The 27,262-nt window shown below is 36.4% G+C and overlaps 1 protein-coding gene across 1 annotated transcript; it reads right to left on the bottom strand.

Annotated features, from left to right (window-relative positions):
• Window positions 1–576: 576 nt before the first annotated feature.
• Window positions 577–26,650, bottom strand: wipi2 (WD repeat domain, phosphoinositide interacting 2). The gene is made up of 12 exons (XM_028814390.2): window positions 26,336–26,650; window positions 23,153–23,235; window positions 19,794–19,963; window positions 18,119–18,215; window positions 17,649–17,746; window positions 15,280–15,372; window positions 13,367–13,437; window positions 10,916–11,023; window positions 10,559–10,723; window positions 8,736–8,843; window positions 7,606–7,703; window positions 577–4,587 (listed from the first exon to the last, which is right to left on the bottom strand). The coding sequence occupies exons 1-12, from the start codon at window positions 26,407–26,409 to the stop codon at window positions 4,475–4,477; spliced, it is 1,278 nt and encodes a 425-aa protein (XP_028670223.1). The 5' UTR covers window positions 26,410–26,650; the 3' UTR covers window positions 577–4,474.
• Between the last annotated feature and the right edge of the window lie 612 nt (window positions 26,651–27,262).

Here is a 27,262-nt window from a genome sequence, read left to right as displayed (position 1 = left end):
GGTCACTGCACAATATCACCTGACTGATGATGCCAGCTAGGATGACTTCTTACATTCTCTTCTTTTTGAGGATGCAATGCATTGTTGACATGCGTGTCAACCAAAGAGCTTCCTGTTAGCTGGGTGAAGAGAATTTAATTATGATAAAATCAAATGGAATATGAAATTAGAGATTTACAACAAGCTACGAAAACCAGAGGTGTGTGACTTGGCAACATTACAGTGTAATACTGTATTAAAGGGTCCAGTCTATGCAACATGTGAATGTCACCTGTTTAGACTGAGCTTTGTCACCGAGATGCCCATATTGCTAACAGCCAAGATTCTTTTTGTTTAAAAAAGGCACTCTGCCCTGGTCAAAATTACTGCAGTTAGTTCCAAGTTCCACATACATTTTTAAACGTTAATTGCATACTCAAGACTTCAAATAAGTTTATGCAAAGCCAATCACAAAGTGTAATGTATTAAAATGCATTATATTTTCTGCATGCTTCTGGCAGCAAATTAAAAGCAGTCAAGAGAAAATGCATACTACTGCATTTAACAGTACAACTCAAACTAGGGAGAAACCAAATATAAACTCTTTAGCAAATTTTATTCATAGACTTAAGTAAATAAGAATAAATGAAGATTACATAAACATACGTTATCTGCTACATATTTGGCTCTTATATACAGCAAACACATGAAATATCAATGCACCTTTCCCTTCCCCATTCACATACTATTATTTTCGGTCATATTCTCACATTCTCACAGCACAAACAGACCTCGCCTATTTAACACACATCACAGCATCTGTAAATGTTACATTTTTAAACAGTCGCATTCTTTGGAATGTAATTATTTTTATTATACATTATAAGATTTATAGAAAGGATCAAGGAAAATGTTGCTTTCATAACGCTGTACTCAGCTGACACAGAAAGCTCAGACGTTGACCAGCCCATTCAGAAAGTGTCTCTGCCCAGTATCCCCACAATTACCTGATTACACCAAACTATCTTTGTTTCATGAATGGGTGGCGCGGTGGCAGGATATCAAAAGAAAGGATTACTCGTATCCATGCAAGGGCAAAAGGCAATACACCAGGCTAATCTGTATGGAAAAGAATGTTAAAATTGTCATTAAACTTCTGCAAAATGTTTGCCAAATATTTACAAGGATAGAAGTGCTTAATATCAGTGTTACTTTGCATTTTACAGAAAGAGAAAGCATTTCAATTGGTTTGTGAGGGCTTTTTAAGATAAAAAAAAAAAAAGAGGATTGAACAAATACTAACAAACATACAATACATAGTCAGCATGCAATTGTAGGATCTCCTGTCATGTTCAGTGACACTACTGCACATGTCTTGGTTTCAAGGGCACTTTTCCTGCAACAATGTCACACACACACACACACACACACACACAAAAAAAAAAAAAAAATCAGAAAAAGTATACAACTTTCTATATTACCCTTAATAAAATTAAGTTAATGAATAGAAAATGTGTGCTTTGGTTTGATGGTATCCTATAAAACCTTCAAGGTTTCTCTATGAAATGTTTCCTGGACCATATAATAAAATTAAAAACACAACCACCATATTACACTTTAAAATATAATAAAGTACTCAAATAATTTAACATTGCACTGTCTTATAAAATCCAAAATAAAATATTATGTTGAAATATGTCAATTTTTCAGATTACAATTCAAATTCTGTACTTTAAAGTACTACCTTAATAAAAAAAACAACCTCCTGTTACGCAATTTCTTGAAGTGAGTTCATTTTAGAGGCTCTGGTGACCAAGTTGTGTCTTCTACACCACCAGCACCACCTAGTGGTCTAAAAATAACCAGCGTCTCAATGAACAAAACATTTGAAGCATATAAAATGATGCTCTATACGTTTTGCTAGATGCCATGCAGCACACTTTAAATAAATGCAGTCTATTCCAACAATAAAACTTAACAGTGCAGAAGAGCAACGGAGTAGGCAATTTAATCATTTAGACTGTAGTGCATCATTAAATATGATACAAACTGTACCATGTCTCTGTCTATATATAGAGATCAGAAATAGGACTACATTTATATGATGATCACCTAATAATATATGGGATAATTTACATTTAACAATCGACTTTTTCAACAAATATAAACATCTATTCAATCCAGAAGGAGGCCATATATTTAATAAAGATCCCAGATATTTAACACATCCCCTGTTGGCTCCGTGTTTAGTAAATCTGCTTCAAGCTCTAGAGACTTGGTTTCAATGTCCAGCCCAGTCATCATTGGCTTGGAGCCTGTGATGCCTTCACCTTATGGGTGTGTGTGTGTGTGTGTGTGTGCGCGCACACTGACTGCTGCCCAATGACTTAACTCTCTGCAATCTTTCAATGGAAGGAGCTGCTTCAGAAAAATGGACTGACAGATTGAGAGATTGACAGAGCTGGACTTTTTTCACTTTGCAGCTGCACAATGCCTACAGAGATATGTTTAGCATGGCAATATCTGTTTTTAAATTTTTATACACAACAAATATGAAAAGTAAAATTTGTGTATTATCAGCAAATAAATGCTGTTAAATATCTCAGATTTGGAAAGAAGAAAAATAAATAAAACACTGATATTTGCCCAACAGGAGTCTACAGCTACAGGTCCTTCAGCAGCCTGTCAACATCAATGTTTTCCCAGTGAACTCTCTGTCGCTTCACTTAACAATCAGGTACATGTTAAGTATGTACAATGTGCATAGACACTATGCTCCATATACATGTAAAAAGCATATTAAAATATAACACATAAAACATAGTACATGGACAAATTCACAAAGGTTTCTGTTATATCAATAGCCTGCAGCCCTGGCTCTTTCCAGTAGAAAGGCACATGCAAGCATCACATTAAACAATATTTCAAAAAATTGTCCACATTTGTGGTTAAAGTTAAGTACATGCCTTCAGAATGGGTTCAGAACATTTAAATTAAGCTGTACACTGCGTAAAAAAAATTAGATCGAACTGGCTTCCATATTTTTAGAAAAACAAGGTCATTTGTCATAATTTGTAACACAAATATATAACATGAGTAAATAATTTTTAGCAAAAACAATATCAAATTGTATAATAAAAAATAACCCTGGTGATATTTGTCCCTTTCTTTAAATAATGGTTAAGTTGGTGTCAGTAAATGTTCATGTGAAAGACACGAATGTAAACTACAAAAACATTTAGCATGTATAATAAGCTAAGTCTGTTTGTAAGTGCACTATTTGCAATTCCATATCTGTAAAATTATCAACTGACAGCAAAGTTTCCATACATTACAAGTGAGAGGATGACAAGGAAAAATATCATTCTGTTGTTTAAGAGCCCCTGATATTGCTGTTCCAGATATTACTCAAATACACCCCCACCCCCAAAAAAAAGACCTTAATTACATATTTAGATGGGCACTAAAACAGAAGTGTTCTTTTAAGATGTAAACAAATTAAATATGAAAATAAAAAATTAAGAATTTCAAAATGTTCCAATGTTTTATTTATTAACTGACATGTTCATTTCCAATAAATTGCCGCAGTTCTCTGAACTTGGCTTGCTCATTTGATTTTACTCAATGCCTGAACAAATGTCGACTAAACATGATGAGTGGGGGGGGCGGGCTATTAGCCGAAATTCATCTGAAGGGTGTGAAAGTGACCTGATTAATGAGGTTCTGTAATGACATTTTTGCTTATACTTCGGATAATCTTTGGGGTTTTGCCCACAGAGTTCATATAAAGCAGAGAAGTCACAAAATAGAAAGAGGTTTGCATATACAGAGTACTGGAAATAGATTCTTCTCACAAGATGAATTAAAACCACAAAATGTCTTTCTAGTAATAAGTACCACTAGAAGATTTACTGAACGAGCAAGGCTGTATATTTGGCCTTTATAAGGGTGAAGATTAGACCTCACAGCACAGGCACATTTAAGCCATTGCAAGCTTTAGATATCTTAAAAATTTTTTGCACTCCTTCACTGACTGCATTCACTTGGTTTAGTGGTTATGCAAAATCAGTCCATTACTTCAGAGTGAACACTGTGGATATGTCCACCACACACCTTAAAATGATGAAAGTGAATGCAAATGAGGACACCGTCTGTACGCTTATTGGCACAAACATGCATCAAAACCAAACAGAGCAAACAGCCATAACTGGCAGCTTCATATTTTTTTTTAGTTTGGCAACAGAAAAAATGTGCCACTAGCACAGAACTTTTAAGATTTAAAAGCCACCGGAGAAAATGTAAAATAATGAACAAAAAAAGCAGATATTTAGCTATACAAAAAGTATGCTACAGTTAGATTTTGTGTTTAAAAATTTCCCTACTTTAATCTCTTTTACTTCTTTACAAGTTTATAGCAGCACCACACAACAGAGAGTCTAAATGTCACAGTGGCTCTCCGTTCCTTCCAAAAGATCAAATGTACGCATCTCCAAAGTCATTCAGTCTGAAGAATCATTGGAGGATGTTCATTTTCGTCATCTAGCCTCAGGGCACTCATGTCATCTTCCATACCAGCCCCACCAACTGCTCCTTGATCCTCGGAATATCCTATAAACAAAGCACAACTGACAGTGAAGTATGTATAGAGTACAGGACTAGAAGACATATCTACAGATTATTATAGGCATACTACGTTTAAAAAAAATTGACACTTCTCATTAAACATGGGCATGTCTGTATCAAAACATGGCATTTAAAGAGAACTCTAATCAGTGAGACAATGTAAAGAATCTGCATAAAGCTCAATCCCTGCTTGGGAAGTTGAAACAAAACGTGTCTATTTTTTTAAGTTGGTTTAGAATGACTGATTGTAAAGGTAAGAACAAATAAAGTCCACAATACAAATGACGCCTGAATGTGTGTGTGCAAAAAAATACAAAAAAACCCAATCAAGACAAGCAGTTGTTTTTCCATATTCATGAGCTGAAAAGTCTGATTATTATTTGAAAGGAAACTTGATAACACACACATTTCAACATGAAAAGGGAACAAACCTACATATAAACAAGATTCGGTTTGAAATAATAAAATACAAACTAGCCTATGAATCCTTGTATTATTCATATGAATCCAAAAGCAATAGTCACTGATTTTTATACACAATAGTAAGCGCAAACTAGAACCTCCAATATAAGAGATATAGTGTGTTTGCAACTGGTTAGAAATGACCAGAAAACAGAATAGGATTATTTACTTTATAATTAGTAAAATGACTATTTGTTGCAGGTCTTCGGAATTTGAAGCTAACCTTCCATTGTATTTTATTTTTTAACTCCTTTATTTTTCACACAAATTAAGAAAGCTGTTCGACTGTGGAAATAGTGGCCATCTTCTAGACCTGAAATTCATGATGTACAAAACAAGCTTCAGTCTGTCCACTAGAGATGTCATGACTACATACACATGTCATGTAAAGGTAAAATTTGCCAAAATTGCAGTTTTAAGCCATTACTGGCAGATGTGTTGTTCTCAAGTAGCGCCCGGGATTACTGCAACACAAAAAAATACTATTCTAAAATGCACAATTTATGAACAAAAGTTTTCAGAAATAAAATGTAACTGTACTTCTGCTTCATATTCATCTTTTCACATTGAATCTAAATTTGCTTGGTTAGGATCCATCTCTTCCATTGTGTTCTCTTAGCTCATACACCTCGGTCCAGGAATATTTCTGGGTTTCCTATTTCTTTCTGCCACATACACTACTGGTCAAACGTTTTGGAACACCTCAGTTTTTTCAGTTTTTATGGAACTGCACACAGTTTAATGTTTTAATGTATTACGAAATCAAGCCATTGAAAAAATAAGTCAAGGAATCATTAAATGGGGCAAAAGTTTTTGATTTATCAAAGTATCCAACTTCTTCTGATATAACAGCCAAACACTATTGCAGAAGGTCCCACAAATGTGTTACACTTGTAGGTTGCTTTCCTTTCACCCTTCTGTCCAGTTCATCTCAAACTAATGCAACAAGATTTAAGTCTACAGGCTGTGCTGGCCAGTCCTCCTTGTTCTTTTCTTTTAACATAGTTCTGACATAGCCTGGAGATATGTTTTGGGCCATTGTCTTGCTATAGGATGAAACCCCCGAGCTGCTAGAACCAGACCAGAAGTTAATGGGTGGTGCTGCAAAATGCTGTGGTAACCCTTTTGATTCAAAAAGCAGGTTACTCTGTGCAAGTCTCCAACTCTGTCTTCAGCAAAAGAACCCCAAGACCATATTTGACAGTTGGTATCACACACTAAAGTGCCATCCTTTCACCAACTTAATGGCGTACAAACACCCTGCATGATGAACCAAAGATTTCATGGCCCAGGCAAGCCCCACTTTCTTATTTTGTCATTTAAGGAATGTCTTTCTTACTACCATTTATCCTGTCAAGTTTCTTCCAGTTTCCAATAGTCTTTGGATTGTGTAGGACACCACTGTCCTCACAAACTTTTTTTCCCCCTGCAATTTCTCTAAATGAAAGATATACACTTCTAAGGATAATAATGCTCTGTCTCATTTCATTTGTTAATTGCCATTTTCTTGACACTGTCACTAGAATATTGTCCAAGTAGTACTTCAGAGGGTGCAGTAACACAGTCTGTTCCAACTCTGCTGTAAGACAGGCAGAGGGTTTTTAAGTAATCAACAGAAATTGAGACACCTATACAAATTGTTTGCTTCAACTTGCAAGGTTTAATTGACTTTAATTGCTACAAAACATCTTTAGGTTCTAACCTATTAACTGTTCCCTGAAGAAGGCCCATTTGTAATATTCTGAATTTTTTTTTTTTTGTTTCAGTTCTTGCCAACCTATACTTTAAATTTAAACCTCTGGCGGTTTATTGCTAACTTTTTCACCATTTTAGGTTATTCCTTGCATTTCAACAGATTAAACCTGAAGAAAAACTTAAGTGTTCTAAAACTTTTGACCAGTAGCGTATATTTCATATGTCCAGAAAATGCCTCATTAAGAGATACTGTTTCTAATGGATAAAAACTTGGCTAACCAGTTAATTCCTTATTCTTGTCATTATTGTGCCAATAGTGAAAAATAGACTTTAGAGTATTTCACTAGTTCTGTAAACAATCTGGTTGGGAATAGGGCGAAGGCTTCCAAAAGTTATTTTTCAAAAATTGTACTTTCTATAAATCACTTTAAAGTTCATTATATACCTGTTGTACTTATTTTCATTAAGTAATTTCTTACATATCAGTCCATATATAAATTCATTTCAGTTGCATCAGTAAAGATTTAGCTGACTCCTTAATATCCGATAGCATTTTTATCTATCCATTCATCCATCCATTTTCCAACTAAATTATTTATATTAACTCAAAAAGAGAAGTACATCTATCAACAGTTTCTGCAGGACCTCAATTTTTATGGAACAATAAAAAACTATAATAATGTATCACATGACAGGAGTGGCAGCGCTTAACACAAGTAATAACCAGTGACTTTCGGAAGCACAGAGTAACTAGGTAAATTCTTTTGGAGGAAAGTGTCTGCTAAATAAACAAATGTAGCATTTTTTGAGAAGTAATGACATAAGTCCAACAAAGTGAAACGGTACCTTTTGAAGAATTTGATGTATATGTTTGTGCAACAAGTGGGCGGTCATGCATCGTTGGCTCAAGAATTTCATTGGCTGGCTCCACACTGCCATCTAACCTGTGATTAGAGACCAAAAATCACGAAGGTTCAATAAATAGGATTCAAAGATGAAAGTGTCCACATTACTTCTAATAAAAAGCTATAAACAGATAAACTATAGAAATCTTTTTAAATGGCTGAAATAGTAAGTTAGGTACTGGGTAAACCAAACTCTATAGAAAGAAAATCCCATAGTGATTTCATTAGTATTGATCACTTAATTGAATATTGCATTTTTCAATTTTCAAATCTGAAAAATGAGAATATGTAAGAAATCTTCACCAGATAAAACCAATAAATACTATTTACAAGATATTCACATTGGAATTGTTTTCAATTCGTAAACACTTAAGTAGGTTTGTGACACATTTTTTAAAAATTCAACTGAATTTATTTCAATATATTAAATGTCATGTGAGTAGGGGGCATCTTCAGGGCTTATATATCAATGGTAATGCCACCCCGAGTTGCAAGTTGGCACTGTAATGTACACCTGTCCCTCTTTCACCCTAAGATTGGAGGAAAAGGGACTCAAGGAACATTAACATCACATCCCAACCTCTCCAGTCCCAAACAATACAAAGATCAGAATCACTGTAAGTCAGCAGTCAATCTAAGTATTCATGTCTGAAAAGGTACACAAAGCAGCACTGGCTAAATTATTTTTCAAACCTTTTTATCTTTAAGAACTTGCCAATTAAATGGGGTTCACCAACTGGTGCCAACGCTTTTATCTGTGTTCTCTATTTTTGTAATACAAGAGATAACTTTGAAATTTCATAGGTCTTTTGAAATGACTACATTTATATATGCCTAATAAAGTCTGGCTGATGTAAAACATTTTGGAAGCCACTAACATTATGTAGTGTTTCAGCAACCCAAAACATATTGTAGATTTTTTTTTTTAAACCTCACTTAAATTATGGGAGTCTATGTAGAACAATTCAGTAAGAGACATAAAACAGAAAATGATCATGAATAACTGATAGTTAAATTAAAAGAACACACAGGTCACAAAGAACAATCATGTGACCAGTGACAGGCTCTTACTTGTGCTGCTTCATTAATGTACACTCTCCCCCTTCCTGTGGGTCCAAATTATACATATACAGGTATCCATCAGCTGCCGCCACCAATAGTCGAGGAATTTTCTGAATTCTGCAAAAATACATTAATTACATTGAATGTTATCTAAATGTCTGTTTTACTTAAATGTAATTAATTTTCATAGTATTCTGAATGTAGCATTGATAAAATTATTTCACATAAGATTAGTTTAAACCTGCATTATCAAAAACAGAGATTCAACGCTCCACACAGTTCCTGAATTCATTTATTACCACCAGTACAGCAGACTTCATATCTTCAAATAAAAGGAAATTGAAAATAACAGTTGCCATCGTGTCTTCAAAACGTTTTTTTATATTTCAGAAAGAACTGACAAAGGTTGAAGGTAAAATTACCATATTTCTGAGTTTGAGTGTTAATCACACTGTACTGTGCGGTAGAAGAATCCCCTGACATTATTTCTTTGTCTTTACACAGATATTTATACTTCTACCTGCACAAACTTTCATCTATGCTCAGGGTCTGGGTGATTTCTCCCCATTAATTTATGGATATTTGACTATCATTGTGAACTTTTAGTGTTGGATTGTGTAGGTGTGCAGGTAGCAACACTTTACACAACTATTCCTCCAACAAGTACATGTTTTCTTATCTAGCTCACATGTGGTTGAAGCATACAGGATCGCACAGTTTCAAATTTCTACAGGCTTGTGGTCAGCAATGCAAAGGTCCGTGCGCCAGGACTGATGATGAAATTTATGTCACACGCACTCTAGCGGAATCCTGCAGTGATGCAGGCGTGTGAAGTATAAACAACCTTTAAACAGGAGGTTTACATCAGTATAAGTAGGCCCAAAAAGGCATAAAGATTATTACTTTCATTTTATATTATATTTCTGTGGTCTCCTTGCTTTCACTGCATCCTTGCTCATTTGAATGACAAATGAAAACTTCCATAACATTTATTCATTTAATGCTTATGTAAACTATCCAGAAGTGATTGTCAAAAGACTTCACGACGTCAGAGCTTTAAATTAAGAAAAATTATTTAGTGTTAAAAAGGGACAGTTTTCACTCTGCATGACAGAGGAAGTAATATGAGGCAGGCACACTAACTGGGCATATGTTCACTTATCAGCAGGAAGCAAGATAAGGATTTTTTAATTCACAGTTTGAAGCTGATCTTCTTCATTAGGACCTCAAACTAGATTTTGATTTAGACAACTAATACTTGGAGTTGAGGACAGGTCAGGTTTAATTATTATTTGCTTTATATATAATTATTTTTACATTCTGAAACAATAGTGTAAAGTAATGCCACAAGTGTGCAACATTATGCCTGCAAAACCGTTACCATTGTGGAGAGTGGATGAGATCTCAAACACAGATTTTCTGATTTTTGTAACACTTAATGTGATAAAATTTCAAATTTAAACCAAGATTAAATGTTGTCAATTATGCTTGCAAGGGTTCCCCACTGAAAGATCTTTTCACCGCCAACCATTTAGCCAGACTGATCAATTTAGCACCATTTACACTGTCCAAACAGGCACATGCTATTTTGTAGAAATTAACATTTCTGAACAACTTGCTTTAAATATTCTCTGTAAAGAACTACTCCATACTGCTAAACATTTAGGACAGTGGTCCATTGCTACACAGTACAGTATCATCAAAACCAACTTATTCAATAGTGCCACACTATTTAGCCTAGATAAAACTCTACCACAGGACACTGGAAAACCTTAGTTTTCCACTAGCTACTGAAACTCTACAAAAGAACGCATGCTGTTTTCTTTACTTACGTAGCTAGTGCACAGATATTCTTGTGCCCAGAGAAGGGAAGTCTTACAGTTGCAAAGGCCCTACCCTGATTGAACATCTCTGTGACCTGGGCTGGCAAGTAACTTGTGGAAGCCATCAGTACCTTCCCAAAATAACCAGTCCAAGTTGTTGGCTCCTCTTGAGGCCTGAATAAAGAACAAAGTAAAAGACTGAAAAAGAATCCTCAAGACTACTTCAAATCTTCACCCCAGCCTTAGCACACTTAGTACACCGATTTTCAGATTAATCAACAATGAGTTTATTTCCAAATTAGAATCAAAACTGCAAGGCAAGCTCCACTGAATATACATATTAAACTAAACATTATCAAAACTTACTTTTCCTTTTGTGTCTCCAGCTTAAATATATGAACAGTTTCAGTGTTGCTGGAAGCAGACAGAAACAATCCTTCTACACTAAATGCAAGAGAGCAAATGCTCACACACCTGCAAAATCAAAAAGAAAGGATGTAAGTCTTAACAAAGACTTTTTACTTGGAACTTGGGTTATCTCAGGATTTGCCTAGGGACAAAAGTATGAAAGCCTCCGAACTTCAATTTAAAGAAGATAATGAGCACAGTATACGCTGGCATCCCATCACATAGCCTTTTCTTAAGTATTCAGGTGAGAGACAGGGTTGTTTCTCTTTATCTTAGCTGCCTAATATATCTTTTGTGACCGACCAACCAACAGGTCAGCTGTTGCCATTCAGCTCATTTCTAGCACCTGTCATAGGTGTGTCAATGTGCCTGGAAGTTCTCCCACATGTTGCTCAGATCAAAGGAGAGCCACCATGTCACAGCCGTTTTCACTTATTACTACTAATATGACTCCTCTTACAGACACAAAGGGCATCAAGTGTATGCTGCTTGTAAGAGTTTGACTTAATTTTATACTTCCTGTATACAGGGAATCGCAATTATTTTATCTACTTTTAAATGTAACATTACCAAAAAGAAATTAAGGCACTACATTTGCAACTTACAGGATATGCAACAAATACTGTACCAATGAAGGCAAAAACTATAAAGTTATTAAGTATTAAGCTTTAGAATTTTGTTTCCTTTTTAATTTTATTTGCTCTCTTTAAAATATGTCAACTGATTCTTATATTTTCAAATTCAAGAACAAATTTGTAACTTTCTACTAAGTGTACATTTTTGGTTATCATTTGAATACACACTGCCAATGAACTGTAAAAACTATAAAAAAAAAAAAAACTACTGCAACAATCTATCATTATATGTACAATGTGCAACTGATGCCATTGATGAAATTCAGTAAATCACTGAGCCAACTGTGCTTGTACTGGCTGCATGCAAGCACACAGAGGCCAAGGCTGATGCTTGCAGGCTGGTCTAGTGCTGCGGCCGAGTCTCAGGGATAGTAGTGCTGCAGGGGGCGGCAGTGGTTGTGAGCTGGCTGCTCAACGAATGTACAGTACTGACTGATCAGCTCCGGTGTGCTGTCAAAATTGCACTGGGAACCAAATATATCCAGTTGCAGCATTCAATTAATGTACTGTATGCTGGCAAATTGCACTGGGAACAGACTATAGCTGGTTGTGGTGTTCAATGAATGTATGCCGCTGAATATACTCTGCTCTGGCGTGCTGGCAAATTGCATTGGGAACTGACTACAGCCGGTTCCGGCAGTTTAAGGGTTAAATAAAATGCTGCTTGGGGATGAGAAGAACGAAAAAAACATTCAAAGAAATAAACACTGATGGGATATATACTTTCTATAAAAAATCGATCACCCAACAAAAGAAGTAATTAACTTCCATGTCATGTACTTGGGAGTAACTACGACTGTTTTAGGAGCTCCTTGAAAGAGATATGGCAACAGCTTCGCTACTGGTCAACAAAACAAGTTTGATGGCCAAAGAGCCACCTTTTAATTATAGATTTTTTTTTTTTAGTTTCTTATCTTTTTAAGTTTTACCTCAATCGGCAAAACATTTAACACTAGAATCCCTGAAACCTACAAAAAAATCATAACAGGCCACCTTAAATTCCATCACACCTCTCCTTCAGAGTCTTATATTTTGTAAATGTGTTGATCACCACAAGCAGCCTGCTATCCCCAACCCTTCACCGCCGTAGCTCAAGTCTTGTTTAGCTGGGTGTGAGGTGCCTGCACTTATATAGGGTAAATAATATATATTGTTATTTGGAACAAAAGCATTTCACGTGTGTTCCGTGTCTACAACGATCTATGTAATTGTTGGCTGCTTGTGCTGATTGACACATTTATAAAATAAAAGACGCTGATGGAGAGGTGTGAAGGAATTTAAGGTGGTCCGGGATTATGATTTTTTTCGTAGGCTTCAGGGATTCTACTGTTAATATACAGTATAGCATAAACTAAACTGTGTACACTTGAATTAATAAGGGATTTACCTTGTCTATATAAGATTAACATTCTTTAAGACATACTGTATAACATGTTGCTTTAGCTCTCACTTGTGTACCTCAGTTTGTATGCTAATGAAATAAACAAACTAATGAAATAAGAGTTAACTGCCATATTTACAGGTAAGCATTAAGAAAAAAAATTCTACAAGTATACACTTGCAATATTTATATATAAAGGTCAATTCTTATTATTGTGAAGTCCAAAATTTTATAAAATTGATTAATTCATTTTTTTAACACAAGGTCTATATAATAGATAACACTCTTTTCATGCTTCTGTGTTTACTCCCTTCACAAATGCCTCTCACTATATTGAGCTGGATGAAATGGACCTATACTGAAACTAAGTGCAAAAAAATGTAAACTTTTTACCTTTTTACACCTCGTCTGAACTCAAACAACTTCTGCCCTTCTGGAATTGAGAAAACTCTGATTACAGTCCCCTAAAGAAATAAAAAAGAAAAGAAAAAAAAAAACAAACACACACAAAATGTATTGTTATAACATTTAAGACATTAGAGACAGCTACACCTGCATAAATTATATAAGCAAATATATATCAACTAAAAGAACAACTTGTTATACTATATCATGAAAGCTGCCAAAAATAAATATGGGGCTATTCCAAGTTCTAATAAACACCCATATGGGTCCACATCTGCAACAGCTGGAGTACAATTCAGATCCTAATGCTACAAAAATACAGCAAATGATGCATCCCAGAATTAAACCTGAAGGCCAGGCTTTGTCAAGCTAATGTAAATTAACAATTTATTCTTCTGCAATGAGGACTAAATGGGCACATAATGCAAATCATCTCTGTCAGATATAAGGAAAAGCACTGAAGACAGAAGTGCAAATAGAAATGAAGTATACTCATGGTAGAAATCAGAAAAGTGTCATTTATTTAAGTGGAGAAGTTTGTGGCTTTTAAAGACTGTATGGATGAGATACTGGGATAACCAATAATAGCATCTAGAATAACCAGATATTAGCCAGCCATCAAATGTGATTGATTCATCTGTTACTTTGGTTTTTATACAATATGTTCCATTATACATTATAAATAGATACATTGAATTCAGAAAGTATTCAGACCCTTTCACTTTCAGCATACCCAAGGAATACAGCCAAGACAATGCTGGAGTGGCTTTAAGAAATATCTCTGTCTATGAGTGGCCTAGCCAAAGCTGAGACTTAAACCCTACAGAAAATGTGTGGAGGGACCGGAATGATGGCAGCTTACAGATAATTTCTTTTCAATCTAGCAGAGCTTGAAAGGATCTGCCAGGTAAAATGGGATAAACTGTCCAAATCCAGGTGTGCAAAGCTTGTACAAACTTGTCCAAGAAAACTGAAATCTGTAATTACTGCCAAATGGGCTTCTACAAAGTACTGAATTAAGAGACTTAATACTTACATGAATTACAGATATCAGTTTTTGATCTCTACGAAATTTGCCAACCTTTTTGAAAGCATGTTTTCACTTTGTCATTATGGGTTGAGGATATAGATTAATGGGCAGAAATTTAAATGTATTAATTTAAAATTAAGTTTACAACAGAATTGTGCTGAAAGACAAACCATTGTCCCAGTCTGAGGTGACATGCACTCTGTAGCAGGTTTTCATCCAGGTCCTCTCTGTATTTGACTGCATTCATCCTTCCCTCAATTCTGAGCAATCTCCCTTTTCCTGCTGTTTAAAAACACCCCAGTAACACGATGTTGCTACTACCATGCTTCACTGTGACACAATGCTTAAGAGCTCTACCCAAAGAGTCCAGTTTTTTTTTCTCAATGGACCAGAGACTCCTTTCCTCATGCTCTTGAAGTGCTTTAAACGTTATCTGGCAAACTCCAAGCAGGGTGTTATATGCTTTTATTTGAGAGTGGTTTACATCTAACCAATCTATCAGATGCACCTAATTGATGGAGTTCTGTCCTTCTGACAGACTTCTCCCATCTCAGCAGAGTGATCACTGGGTTATTTGTCACCTCCCTACAGCACAATAAAGTGTGTAGAAAGTGAAGAGGTCTGAATACTTTCTGAATCCACTGTATATATGATATGAGTAATATAGTATGTAACTTGACTGCAATCCATGATTCCTCACAAACAAATTTGGCAGGATAGTCTGAGAATCAGCATTATTTCTTTGAAAACTAAAGTCAAATCATTTTATAACAGAAGCAAATATGATTTTTTTTAACAAATGCTGGGGTAATATTTTTTTACATTAGAAATTATGCTTCCAAAAGATTCTAAATTAAACATACACACATACCTTTTCAGAAGCTGTAGCTAGTTTGGTCCCACTTCCATCAAATGCTAGAGCTGCAAGAGGGCTATCATGAGCTGGGATCATATTAGCAGCTCGCTAAAAAACAAAGACATACACCAAAAATGTAACCCAAAACATTCAGGCAAAACAATTACGATCAAAACATTTTAATATCAAGTTTAACTTCCAGTAACTAATTCTTTAAACTATTTTTCCAAAATAAAGATTTACATTTTAAGTACAGCTTACTTGGAAAAATCTTTGCTTACTGCCAAGTCCTTACCATAATTGTAAAAAAAAAAAAAGAAGCAAAAAAAATTCATAGCAAAATCCTGTCACACATTTATTGTTTACATAAAACAATGAAAACTAAACTTCATTTTAAAGTGAGTGATGAATTAATAAGGTATATCTAAGAGAAAAAAAAGAACTGCATTTAGCCATAATATATGCATGCAAATCCATTATCCAGACTTTAGTAGAAAAACTGCTATAATATCTGTGCGCCGGTACTTTTGTCTTAATGTTCAAACACTGAGAGTCGTGTTTTTATGTAATGTATTTGGTACTCCTAAGAAAATCATGTTACATTATATTATACTAACAGTCAAAAGTTTTAGAACACCTCAGTTTTTTCAGTTTTTCTTCATATTTAATCAGTTAAAATGCAATGAATGACCTAAAAAGACAGGCAGTAAACTGACATAGGTTTATATTTGAAGTTTATGTTAGCTAAAACTGAAAAAGGAAATTTCACAATATTACAAATGGGCCTTCTTCAGGGAACAACTAATAGGTTACAACCTACAGATGTTTTTCAGAAATTAAAAGTTAATTAAGCCTTGAAAGCTGAAACAAATAATTTGCACAGGTGTCTCAACTTCTGTCTTAAAGCAGAGCTGGAATAGACTGTTACCACACCATCTGAAGTACCACTTGGACAATATTCCACTAATAATGGCAACAAAATGGCAATTAACAAATGCACCGAGACAGAGCATTGTTTCCCTTAGAAGTGTCGGCCTTTCATTTAGAGAAATTGAAGAAAAAACAAATCAAAGTGTCCACGAGTACAGGTGGTGTCCTACATAATGCAAACTGATAGGAAGAGATCTGGCAGAGCCAAAGTCACAAACCAATCAGATGACAAGTTTCTTGATGGTCACCAACTTCAACAAGAGTGGTCAAAAAAGCAAGTCTCAGTTCCTACTGTGCAGAGGAGACTTTGTGCCGCAGGTTTGACAGGGCAAGTGGCAGTAAGAAAGCCGTTCCTTAAAGGACAAAATAGGGACATGAAATAGCAGCTGTGTACTACTGCAGACTAGAAGAAAGTCTTAGGGGACCAATGAATCAAAATTTGAAATCTTCGGTTCATCACGCAGGGCGTTTCTATGCCATTGAGTTGGTGAAAGGGTGGCTCCTCAGTGTGTGACACCAACTGTCAAACATGGAAGAACAAGTGTGATGATTTGGGGTTCTTTTGCTAGAGGAAGATTTGGTGACTTGCACAGACTGACTGGCATTCTGAGTCAAAAGGGTTACCACAGTTTGGCTGTTACATCCGTAAAATGTGGCTACCATGACTAATCAAACATTTGAATAACATTTTGTACACTTAATGATTCCTTGACTTATTTTTATTTGCCATTGTTTATTTGTTCTATGCCTTGATTTCATGAAACATTAAGACCTTAAACTGCATGCATTTCCATAAAAACTGAAAAAACTGATGAGTTCAAAAACTTTTGATTAATAGTATACCTCACAGGGCAATTAGAGGCTATCATGGCTACTGCTGCCTATCCTCTTCATAAAAAAAGTCCTGAAACATCTTTAACCAGAAGTGCTAGGAGACGGCCACTGGACTGTATAATGCGTCCACCCATTGTGCCGGTCTTCACCCTCATGTAACATTATATGCTGAGGCTAGACTCTATAAATTCCCAATCAGGGATGAAAAACGTTCTATCTACTTTTAGAATGTCTTTTCAACATCAGAATATACTTATTTTCAAATAAATTAACTAAAGCAAAATTAAAGGAATTTGACAAGATTTGATTTTGCAAAATGCTAAAAAATATTCATTTGCACTTAAACATTAATAAATGTTTTGAGCAGATATACTGAAAAAAGTATAAAGGGGTAAAACTGCAGTAGCAGAGGAATCTCTTTAATCCAAAATGCTTCGTAATTTAAAAACATTTACAACTGGTGTGTGATAAGTAAATTTAAATTGTATTTTTACATTCAAGATCATTGCAAAACACTATACATTTTGAGAATATTCTGCAACAGAAATGGTTTAACAGTATACAAGTAATACAGTCAGATGAATTTGAAAGTCATCTTATCATACAAAATACAGTCTTACCAAATTGATTGTATCAAAGACCTGCACCTCTCCTATTGTTGCACTCCCAGGGTATGCCAAGTAACAGTTATCATTGTTAATTGATAAAGAACATAGACCTGAAGAAAATTAAGTGAACACATTTTCAGTAAGTAATAATTTATTTACTAGTTCAGGATAATGTAAGTAATACAGTTTGATTTTGTGAAAAAAGCACCACAACACCACTATCTTCTCTTAATAGTATTCAAAAAAATTATAAGTTACAGTAATGCCGGTGTGTTTTTAGGACGTAGAAAGAAAACTGAAGAAGCAGGAAAGAAACCCACAAAAACACTGAAAGAATGTGAAAACGTCATACATGTTCAGGCAGGGATTCAAACTGTCTCCTAATGCTGCAATGTAGCAGAGGTAACCATTACTCTTTAACTTTTAAAAAAAATTGAAGTCTGCATACATAAGCAGCGGCCCATGTAAGAACAAACACTTACCTGAGGGATTTGGAGGGGTCTCACGAATAGTGTGTAGAACTTTCATGTCCCGAATGTTGTGGATGTACAGCGATTCCTCCAGGCATACTATTAACCTCTTTGTGAAAAAAAAATATAGAACACTAAAAATGTGTTTTTTTTTTAAATATTTAAATATACTAATAGTGGCATAAATGAGAAAAATTAATACATCCACTGTATGTTACAAAGGCACTAAAAATTAATTATACACTGCTAGCTATTAACACTGTAACATCAAGAAAAACATGAAATATCAAAGCGATATTTACATTTGGCAGACTACTTATGATACAGTATATGGTATACATGATGAGAAGTACAAATCAGTCATACATGTATAACTAACAATAATCAATATTTGATGTATTCACTGCTTATACACAGTCTGGCATGGATTAAGAGACACTGGATGCGTGTTTGTGGAATAGCATGTCATGCCGCCTCTATACAGTACATACCCAAAGTTCATCTGTGGTAACCGCTAGTGGTTTCTGGCATGCCTGTCATCATCAACCATGTCCCAGACGTGCTCAACAGGAGAACAACTGAGTGAATGTGTGCGTCATGGCAGCATTGGCAAATGCTGGTAATCCAGGAGCTATGCCACATGTGGCAGAGTATTGTCCTGTTGGAATATGGCACTAATGAATCTCTGCAAACAGGGTACCACCTCAGCTTCCAACACCTTTTTGATGCATCACTTGCTGATTAAAGTATCAGAAATAAGAATGAGGTGGAAACAGGAGTGGAACCCTTGACAATTCACACCATAACACCAGGGACTGTATGGTGCTGAAAAATTCATGCTTTCAGGATCCTCTTGCTGTGATGCCTCCATACACAAATTCATCCATCATGATGCAATAAACTGAAGAGGGACTCTCCAAAAGCACCACGTGATTCCAGTTATCTTGTCACTGAAAGCAGTCTTGGTATTACTGCAGTTGCTTCTGATACAGTTGACCACATGCATCTGCAATTGGTGGTAAGTGAAAAGGCCCCGCTTTTGCAAACGATGTCACACAATGTATGCAGATACCAGTTGGCATGTGACAAACCTCAACTGTTGGACTGGGGTCTGTGATGTGGCTGTTCACTCCATGACTGCCATGAGCACAATATATGTCTTCTTGTTAGTGTGCGAGTTATAATGCTCCAGAGCTCTCACTTCTATAAGTCAGACCCTTCTCTGCTCACTGACACCATACTGTACTCACCGTGCTCGCATTCTGTCCAATACCAACACTGATGTTCAGAAAGGATAATCTTCCTTCCCACGTTCCCAAAATTCTCCCTCACTTAAAGGCCAAGAGTTGACTGTATGGCCGTCATCCTCTTCACCTCATCTTCCTCTGCATGTTTGCTGCCTAACAGTACACTAACTTGCCAGCAAGTCACTCAATGAAGTTCCCTTTGTGCCTTTTATACCCACTGTGGGAAAGTGCAGGGAGTGTAACTCGCACACATCATTTTCACACACTACCATGACCTGTCCATCATGCAGCTTTCAGGCCAACATTACGCATTTTTTTCCAGTGTTGCAATTTTAACGGCCAGCAGTGTTTGTACTAAAACATAAATAGCACGAGCCAAGAAAGTTACAATGGAATAAAGAAAGAAAAAAGATTTTTCTTTGATAAATGCCACATCTTACTTGTCTGTTAAGCTTCACAGCAAGGATAGTATTGGAATAACTGTAGTTGCAAATTTCAGTCCCTTTTTTGAAGTGACACACTTTCAGTTTCCGGGGAGCTTTAAGGCTAACAATTGCAACAAGACTGCTGGAGAACAGCCTTTCCACAATGCACACATCTTCGGTGTCCACTATAAATAACATTTTTTTAGGGGAAGAGAGAGAAAAAATAGTTAACCATTCACCTCATAAAATCTACTGAAATATTTGAAGTTAGGCTAAATACTCTATATATTAGAAGAAATGAAGAACCTTGTAGATTTAAGATAACAATTGAGCATCAACTAATATGCTGAAATCTGTTAAAATTATGAATGCAAATTTTATATTTGATATCTAAGATCTAAAACCAGAGAACAATGGCACATCTTAATACATAATTCGCCTGCCTCCTCACTCAAGTCCGTCCGAAGCCGAATGCGCAGTCGCCCGAAAAACCTTACGAGACTCACATCCAACCCCAACATCGTGGTAGGCGGCAGATTTACGGCCGCAGAAATTCAAAGAGAAAGGTGACTTCGATTAAAGCTCTAGAGGCCTGAAAGGCGATTTCGGCTACAGCTCGAGGCCTACTTACGCATTCTGATTCAATTACACATTCATTCAATACACCTATATCAGGTTTGTGGTGCTTATACTTATTACTATTCCATATTATACTGGAACATTCGAAAATTCATCAACTAACAGTACAAGCCTGTACAGTAATGAGTAAAGCGGACTACAATCATTACAAAACAACTTCGTTACTTATTTGTTCTTCATACACTGCTGACACAAACTCGTGCCCGTTTCATCTTACCTTGTCGAAACGGGCTCTTTGTCTAGTTATTAAATAAACTTATCTAATAACATTTCACCACTACAAAAATGTTAAAAGTTGGAACATACAAATGACCATTAAACAAAATGTTAAAAAGAATTTTGAGAAATTCAATACATAAAAAAAATGTAAAAGAGGAAACATAAAAAAAATATCCTCATCTATGTTTAACGGTGGAGTCGGAATATAACATCATAATACAAGGTTATTTCAAAAACTGAAGTAATAATTTTGCTTACTTTAAACACAGTGTTTGTATGACTTGTATGTCTGAATAGACATGGGCATTAACACATTATGACTGGTTAAGTTTCAGGCCACCAGAGGGTCTGACTGAATGTCTACTGTTTCGTACCTTACTTTGAAGATGACAGCATATCTTGAAACACATTCAGACAAATTACAGATGTGCAAAATGTCATTCAGAGTGAGAAAGGCACCACACCAGGGGACATTTATGCCATCTGGCAAAGATGTGTGGTGCTACAAGATATACCTAAACACCACTTTTCTCAGTGGTTACAGTGCTGGACCATTATTCACCTCTTATCCCAGAAATCACACCAAGTGAATTCCATCTTTCACATCTTTTGAAAATTCACTTGGGTAATAAGTGATTTGCAACTGATTGTGGCTACTATAAAACCCTGACACCTTGACATAGATTTCTTGTGTCAATGTGATCAATGCCACAAGCCTGGCAGCAAATATATTTGTAGAATATTTAATACTGGAAATAACAGGACATAAAAAGATGCATCTATATATGCCAGAAAACTATTACTCATTCAAATTAACACAGAAAACAACTGAAATGTAATACCTGACTATCAACAATTCAAACTTTACAAAAGTTACAAATTGAGAGATGGGGACAAATAAAGTATTACCTAAGAGGAAATTTAAACTCTAGAGAAGCTCATGAAAATATGCATATAATAAGCAACAACTCTCCAAACACACATTAAGAACTTCTGACCTGAATAAAATGAGAGCTTCTGCTGTCAATAACAGGCCCGCAGACAGCAGTAAGATGACAACAGACCTGCTTCAGTCATGAATTGTTTCGTCATTTGAATTGTTTCTGTAACCCTACAGTAAAGCTAAATCATGATTTATTAAAACTGTAAATGTTAACTTTATAGATACTGAACATTCTCACATGTGTATTAGTACTGGTATGCTACTCCAGAAATTTATATAAATAAATTAGGTATAGCAGCACACAGCACTAATATTGCCATGACTTATAAAATGATTATTGTTTTCAGGCCACAATGGTCCAAGAATGAGCACTAATGGTTCCAGGAAAGCAGCAGTGGCTAAAGGCTATTGTTCCAACTGATTTCCTAATTTAATGCCAGTCTTGCTAACTGAATTCCTTGTTTATTCAGATTGCTGGCTCTACCTTTTGTTCTTTTACTTCTGTGCACTGAAAATCATCTCAACAGTAAGCGTCTTTCTGAATTTCAAGCAGGAGTCTCTTCATTTCTACCATTTTTGCTTCACCTTAAGAACACTTGCCTCTTCAAGTTCTTTACTAATACTTTGTAATAACCACAAGGAAATTTGTCATGAGTCCAATAAAAATGGAGAACACTGGTAATCAGCCCTTTTAACCTGTATGTGTGTTCATCATTGAGCAGCTGCTTATCAGGAAGTTAAAAACACAGTTGAGCAATTGAAAGATTCAGATTCTCACAGTTCTGTTTGTTCATTTTTGAAAAAGTAAAATATAAGCCGACTAGAAAAAACAAAAAGCAAGAGTGCTGCTTATTATAGAATATAGGCATCGGTTCACTTGCATGTGGTCATACGTCTAGCATACTAGAATCTTCCAATAAGTCTGAATGCAGAATAGGCTTGCCAGCACGTTTTTCCCTGGCATGACATTCAACTTCACTGTCCTCCTGGCTGTGTCCACACCTAAAACTAACCATAATATCCCAGGTTGCATTACTCAGTTTGATAAAATTCTTGCTTGCCTGTTTCCCTCAGATGAGTAAAAACAATCACAAAAAAAAATTGAAGACAATAACTGCAAAAACATACAGAGAGTACAACACAAATAGTAAATATCTGTCAGTATGAGAGTCTGATAAGTACAGTGAGTGCTAATGGTGCTTTACCATTTGCCAGGGAGAAAACAGCTTTCTGAACTTTCTTTATATTATTCCAAGGCTGCATTGAGCTAAGAGTTAAATATTAAGTGCAAAGCAGAAACCCACTGGAGTATACATCATGCCATCACTAAAGACACTCAAGTATATAAACGCACACACTCAACAGCCCATCGCAGGACAATTCAAAGTAACCACTAAAACACACGTGGCACACCTTATGGCTGTAGCAGAAACCCCCAGAATATTCCAAAGGCAACCCAAACATACATGGACAGAACATGAATTGTATATAGCACTACTGTACTGCACTGATCACAGCATTTTCTTTCCGTTTTTTCTAGTGAGGGCTGAGTAAGCAACATGTGAGTACTTACAGCATTCATATATCTGTTCCAGTTTATCCACAGATGATAAAGAGAAAAACTTATAGCCAGACTTAGTGCCAACAGCCAAGGACCTAAAAATGAAGAAAATCAACTTATGTTAAAGTTTTAATTGGTGTTAAAAGTATGTTTTTAGAATTATACACACATGCAAATTTCACAATTTTCTGCATGTATCCCACTATTTTATGCAGTATCTTTAGTGCTGTATCATTGGACAGTCAGAAAAGTGTGCATGTTGATGGAGTTTACACAGCAAAAGTAAACGTTCAGCACTCAAATATCCAAAGAGCTACACCAACAGTATATTAAGTGGGCACACTATTTGCTGCTGGTTCAATTGACTATTTACAGTAGAAAGCCTTGGAGCAATACAGAAAAATATCATTATGCATATATATACACACACACACTATATTAATTATAGATTGTAGGAATAAGATAGACACTAATTATGTATCATCCACAAGCAGTAAACTGGCAAATAACACAATTTCCCCATTTATAGCAGAACAGGTTGAGCCTACAGTATATTAACATCTGATTGTAAAATGGTGTTGCATGGAGGAAAACAATGCAAAAGGTAACAACTCTTAAAAACAGGTACAAAGAAACACCAGAAAAAGCTGGCTGAAGAAGGTACAAAGAAAGCCTTGACCACTGACTGCAAGTAAGCCAAGGGTTGATTAGGCAGGCACTGAAACAAACAGAAGTTCAAATGATGGTAGAGTAGATGTTGAAATTAGCAATTCCAGATTTTTTTTATTTCCTTGTTTTCTCTAAGTGCTCATTTCGGTAATGTACAAAGCGAAAAAAAAAAACAATGTTGGGAAAAGCTGGAATGACAAGACAGCCGACATTACAAACCAGGAAATGTCAACTGGAACATTTGAGGCTTGCACAGAGGAAAGACAAGCTTGAATATCTTGCACCGACATGAAAAACTGGTGGAAGAAGGAATTCACATATATGAGACATTTCAAGGGGAAGACTTGCATAAGTTTTAAAATGCTTCTAAGAACACTGGAGACCAGAGATAAATGAAAGACCAAGACCTTCTATCATATCAATGCTTATCTTAGAAGTTCTATGTTATATATGGCACCTGATGACATCCCAAACATGTGGGGAAAGTCCAAAAAAAACAAACCAGTGATATTCTGAACCTTTGCCTTATAATGTGCAGGCAAATATATTCAATACTTCCGTTTTAATTGGTTATGCAGCATTGATTTTGTAGTAAATTTCAATATTTTATATATTAACTTTTCAACAAAACAATTAAGTATTTAACCTGTATTGTCAATATGAAACACTGTATAGCTGCACAACCAGGCCTTCTTGAAATGTCAACACCCAAATAAAAAAAAAAATCTAAAAACATTTAAGTTAAAGGCAAGAGTAAGGAAGCAGGATCTATATGGAATATTGTTTAATGGGAAAATGTAAAATATTTGAATAAGATGATAAAGGGGACACACACTATTACAACTGTTGTATTTTTCACAATGGTTTAACATCCAACTTGTTGGAGCTCATCAAGCCATCCATTTCCCCACTGGCGAGACAAACTGCTTTTTTTCTGCTGAACCAGAGACTCTTACCTTTGCAACTTTTTCTTACAAGAAGTTAAACTGTCATATTATCTATACACAGTATTGTAGCATACAAGTTTAAAACAAGTGAAGAATGATACTAAAAATTAATAAACAGTAACTGAATTGATAGTAATAAGTAAATTGCTAAAAATGACTAATAATATAAACCAAAGTAGTAACTGATATAATAGTTGTACTGCATATAAATAAACCAGTAGAAGCGGATCTAAGGGCAGTGGGGCTGCACAGAGTTTACAGTCCAGACAGCCAAGGAGTTGCAGAACCTGGCAGAGCTGGTCCTGTTGCAGAACCTTCGGCCAGATGGAAGTAGGACAAAGAGATTGTGGGAGTGTTCCTTCACAACGCTTAAACGGATAACTGAGAAGACCCAATGATCTTTTCCTCTGTGTGCACTAACCATTGCAGGACCCTATGGCTAGAGATGCTGCACTTCCCAAACAAGAAGGCGATACAGCTGGTCAGAACTCTCTTGATGGTGCCTCAGCATTAAAGTCAAGCTAATGAATGTAATGAGCTAGGTGTTTTGTCTTCCACCACCTGTTTTGTGTGGATGTGTTTTAGGGCTATTAGACTGTAAGATAAAAGCACCACTCTTCCTAGAGGTGTGAGTATGTGTGTTCTCCAACATAAATGCCTCATATTCATTTTCACACCTTAAACTGCGCTTGCATAAGTACACAATAAAAATCACAAATGAGTTAAGTGGAGCTTGCTTAGTACTATGCCTGAAGCCTTAAATGACTACAAATACTGCCGTAATTAGTGTATAGTATATAATTGGAGTCTCATTTTAAAACTGCTCTTACATCTACTGCAACACAAGCACCTGTTCTACTCACCAATAAAGTTCAGAGGTATAAAGTGCAGATGGACTCCATATATAGTGGCAAGGTATAAACAAAAAGTGTAAACGTATATAGCCAGGACTATTGCAATAAAATTAAATGTCTGCTACATCCTAAAGTTCAAGTGAAGGCCCGTGGAATGGACAGCTTGGGCCTGCATTCTGCTGCGCATACTAAGACCGCTTCAGGGAAATCTGGGCTTGGTTTAGCGAACTAACTAACTTAACTCGATATTTAATCAATCATTTCCATTATATATTTCACTGTCGCATTAAAGACAGATAAAAATAACAAATGCCTCCATCAAAACTGCACGACATGTCGCTGCGTGAGGCTCCATCGACATATCCACGGCTGTCAGGCTCGCTTCGTCATCAAATACAAAAATTATTATTATTACGACTGTCCGTATAAAGACATGTCAAATAACCCGCCGGCACTCACACGTATTCGGTTTCCCAGGCTGACACCTCCGTGCTTTATACTCTCACCGTACAAGCAGCAGGACGCTCGCCCAGCCCGGATGCTGGCTACCGAAACGCCAAGCGAGCGCACGCGCGCCGTCTGCCTCGATCTGCGAGGCCCCTCCACGCGCCGGTGGACTGCGGCCGCGGAGACTACGCGGCACCCGGTTCCACGGGACCTGACTAGGCCGGTACGCTCGCTCCTCTCCGAGTCCTAAAATAAAACGGTTGTTGTCTTCAACTTACGTGTTGTCCTGGTTGAAGTTGGCGAAGAGGAGCTGGCAGGAGCCGGCCTCCCCGCTCTGACTCGCCAGGTTCATGGGCTCCACCGCATTGACAGACCAAGCGTAGGTGTGAATCCTGGCTGAGATCGGGGGGCGACTATCGTCCGGATCTCGCTAATCGCTCATTCATTCCAGTCGCTCGCACACCGTGACTGTATTGTTGTTGTTGTTTTCGCCCCGAATGCCTGTTACTCTCTCTCTCGCTCTGCTTTGCTGTTCCACGCTTGCGCAGTGCTGCTCAGGGAGTTCGTGATGATCGGCACTTGCGGATAGTGGGAAGAAAGAGGAGGAGGGGCGGGTGTTGCGAAAAGCCCCCCAAAAACATTGTCTACCTCAGTCAGACAGTGTAACAAAATATCCTATAAATAATGTCGTATTTATTCTGAATAGCCTCGCTTTATGTCTTATCACAGTTTAGAGCCACTTATCATAGAGTGCGGATTTGAAACTCTACTGTGAAGCTGTCCTTAAGAGTGACACTGCACGTCATACAGGGTCAAAGTGTGGGTGGTAGATTGCTAAAAAGCAAATTAAAGAAAGGAGAATCTCATGGGAGAAACAGAGACTAGTCACTGCAATAATGAAAGGTATAGCTGCACAATAAGCTGTGTTGATGTGACCAATAAACCTAATATGCAGTTTGCAGATAGTTTTATTCCTTTGCTTTATTGTTTTACTGATCTTTGTATTAGATTGGTTGTTGTTGCCTCTTGTTGGAAAACTGCTCAGGTTATTCTAATTTTTAAAACAGAGGGTCCAACCCTTGTTTAAAATTATACAGCTATTTCTGTTCACCTGATTTATGTCAAACTTATTGGAAAACATCCTTGCTAATCCATCCATTTTCCAACCCGCTGAATCCGAACACAGGGTCACGGGGGTCTGCTGG

Source organism: Erpetoichthys calabaricus, chromosome 11, assembly GCF_900747795.2.
Source record: "Erpetoichthys calabaricus chromosome 11, fErpCal1.3, whole genome shotgun sequence".
NCBI lineage: Eukaryota > Metazoa > Chordata > Cladistia > Polypteriformes > Polypteridae > Erpetoichthys > Erpetoichthys calabaricus.
This window is presented reverse-complemented; position numbering and strand designations above follow the sequence as displayed.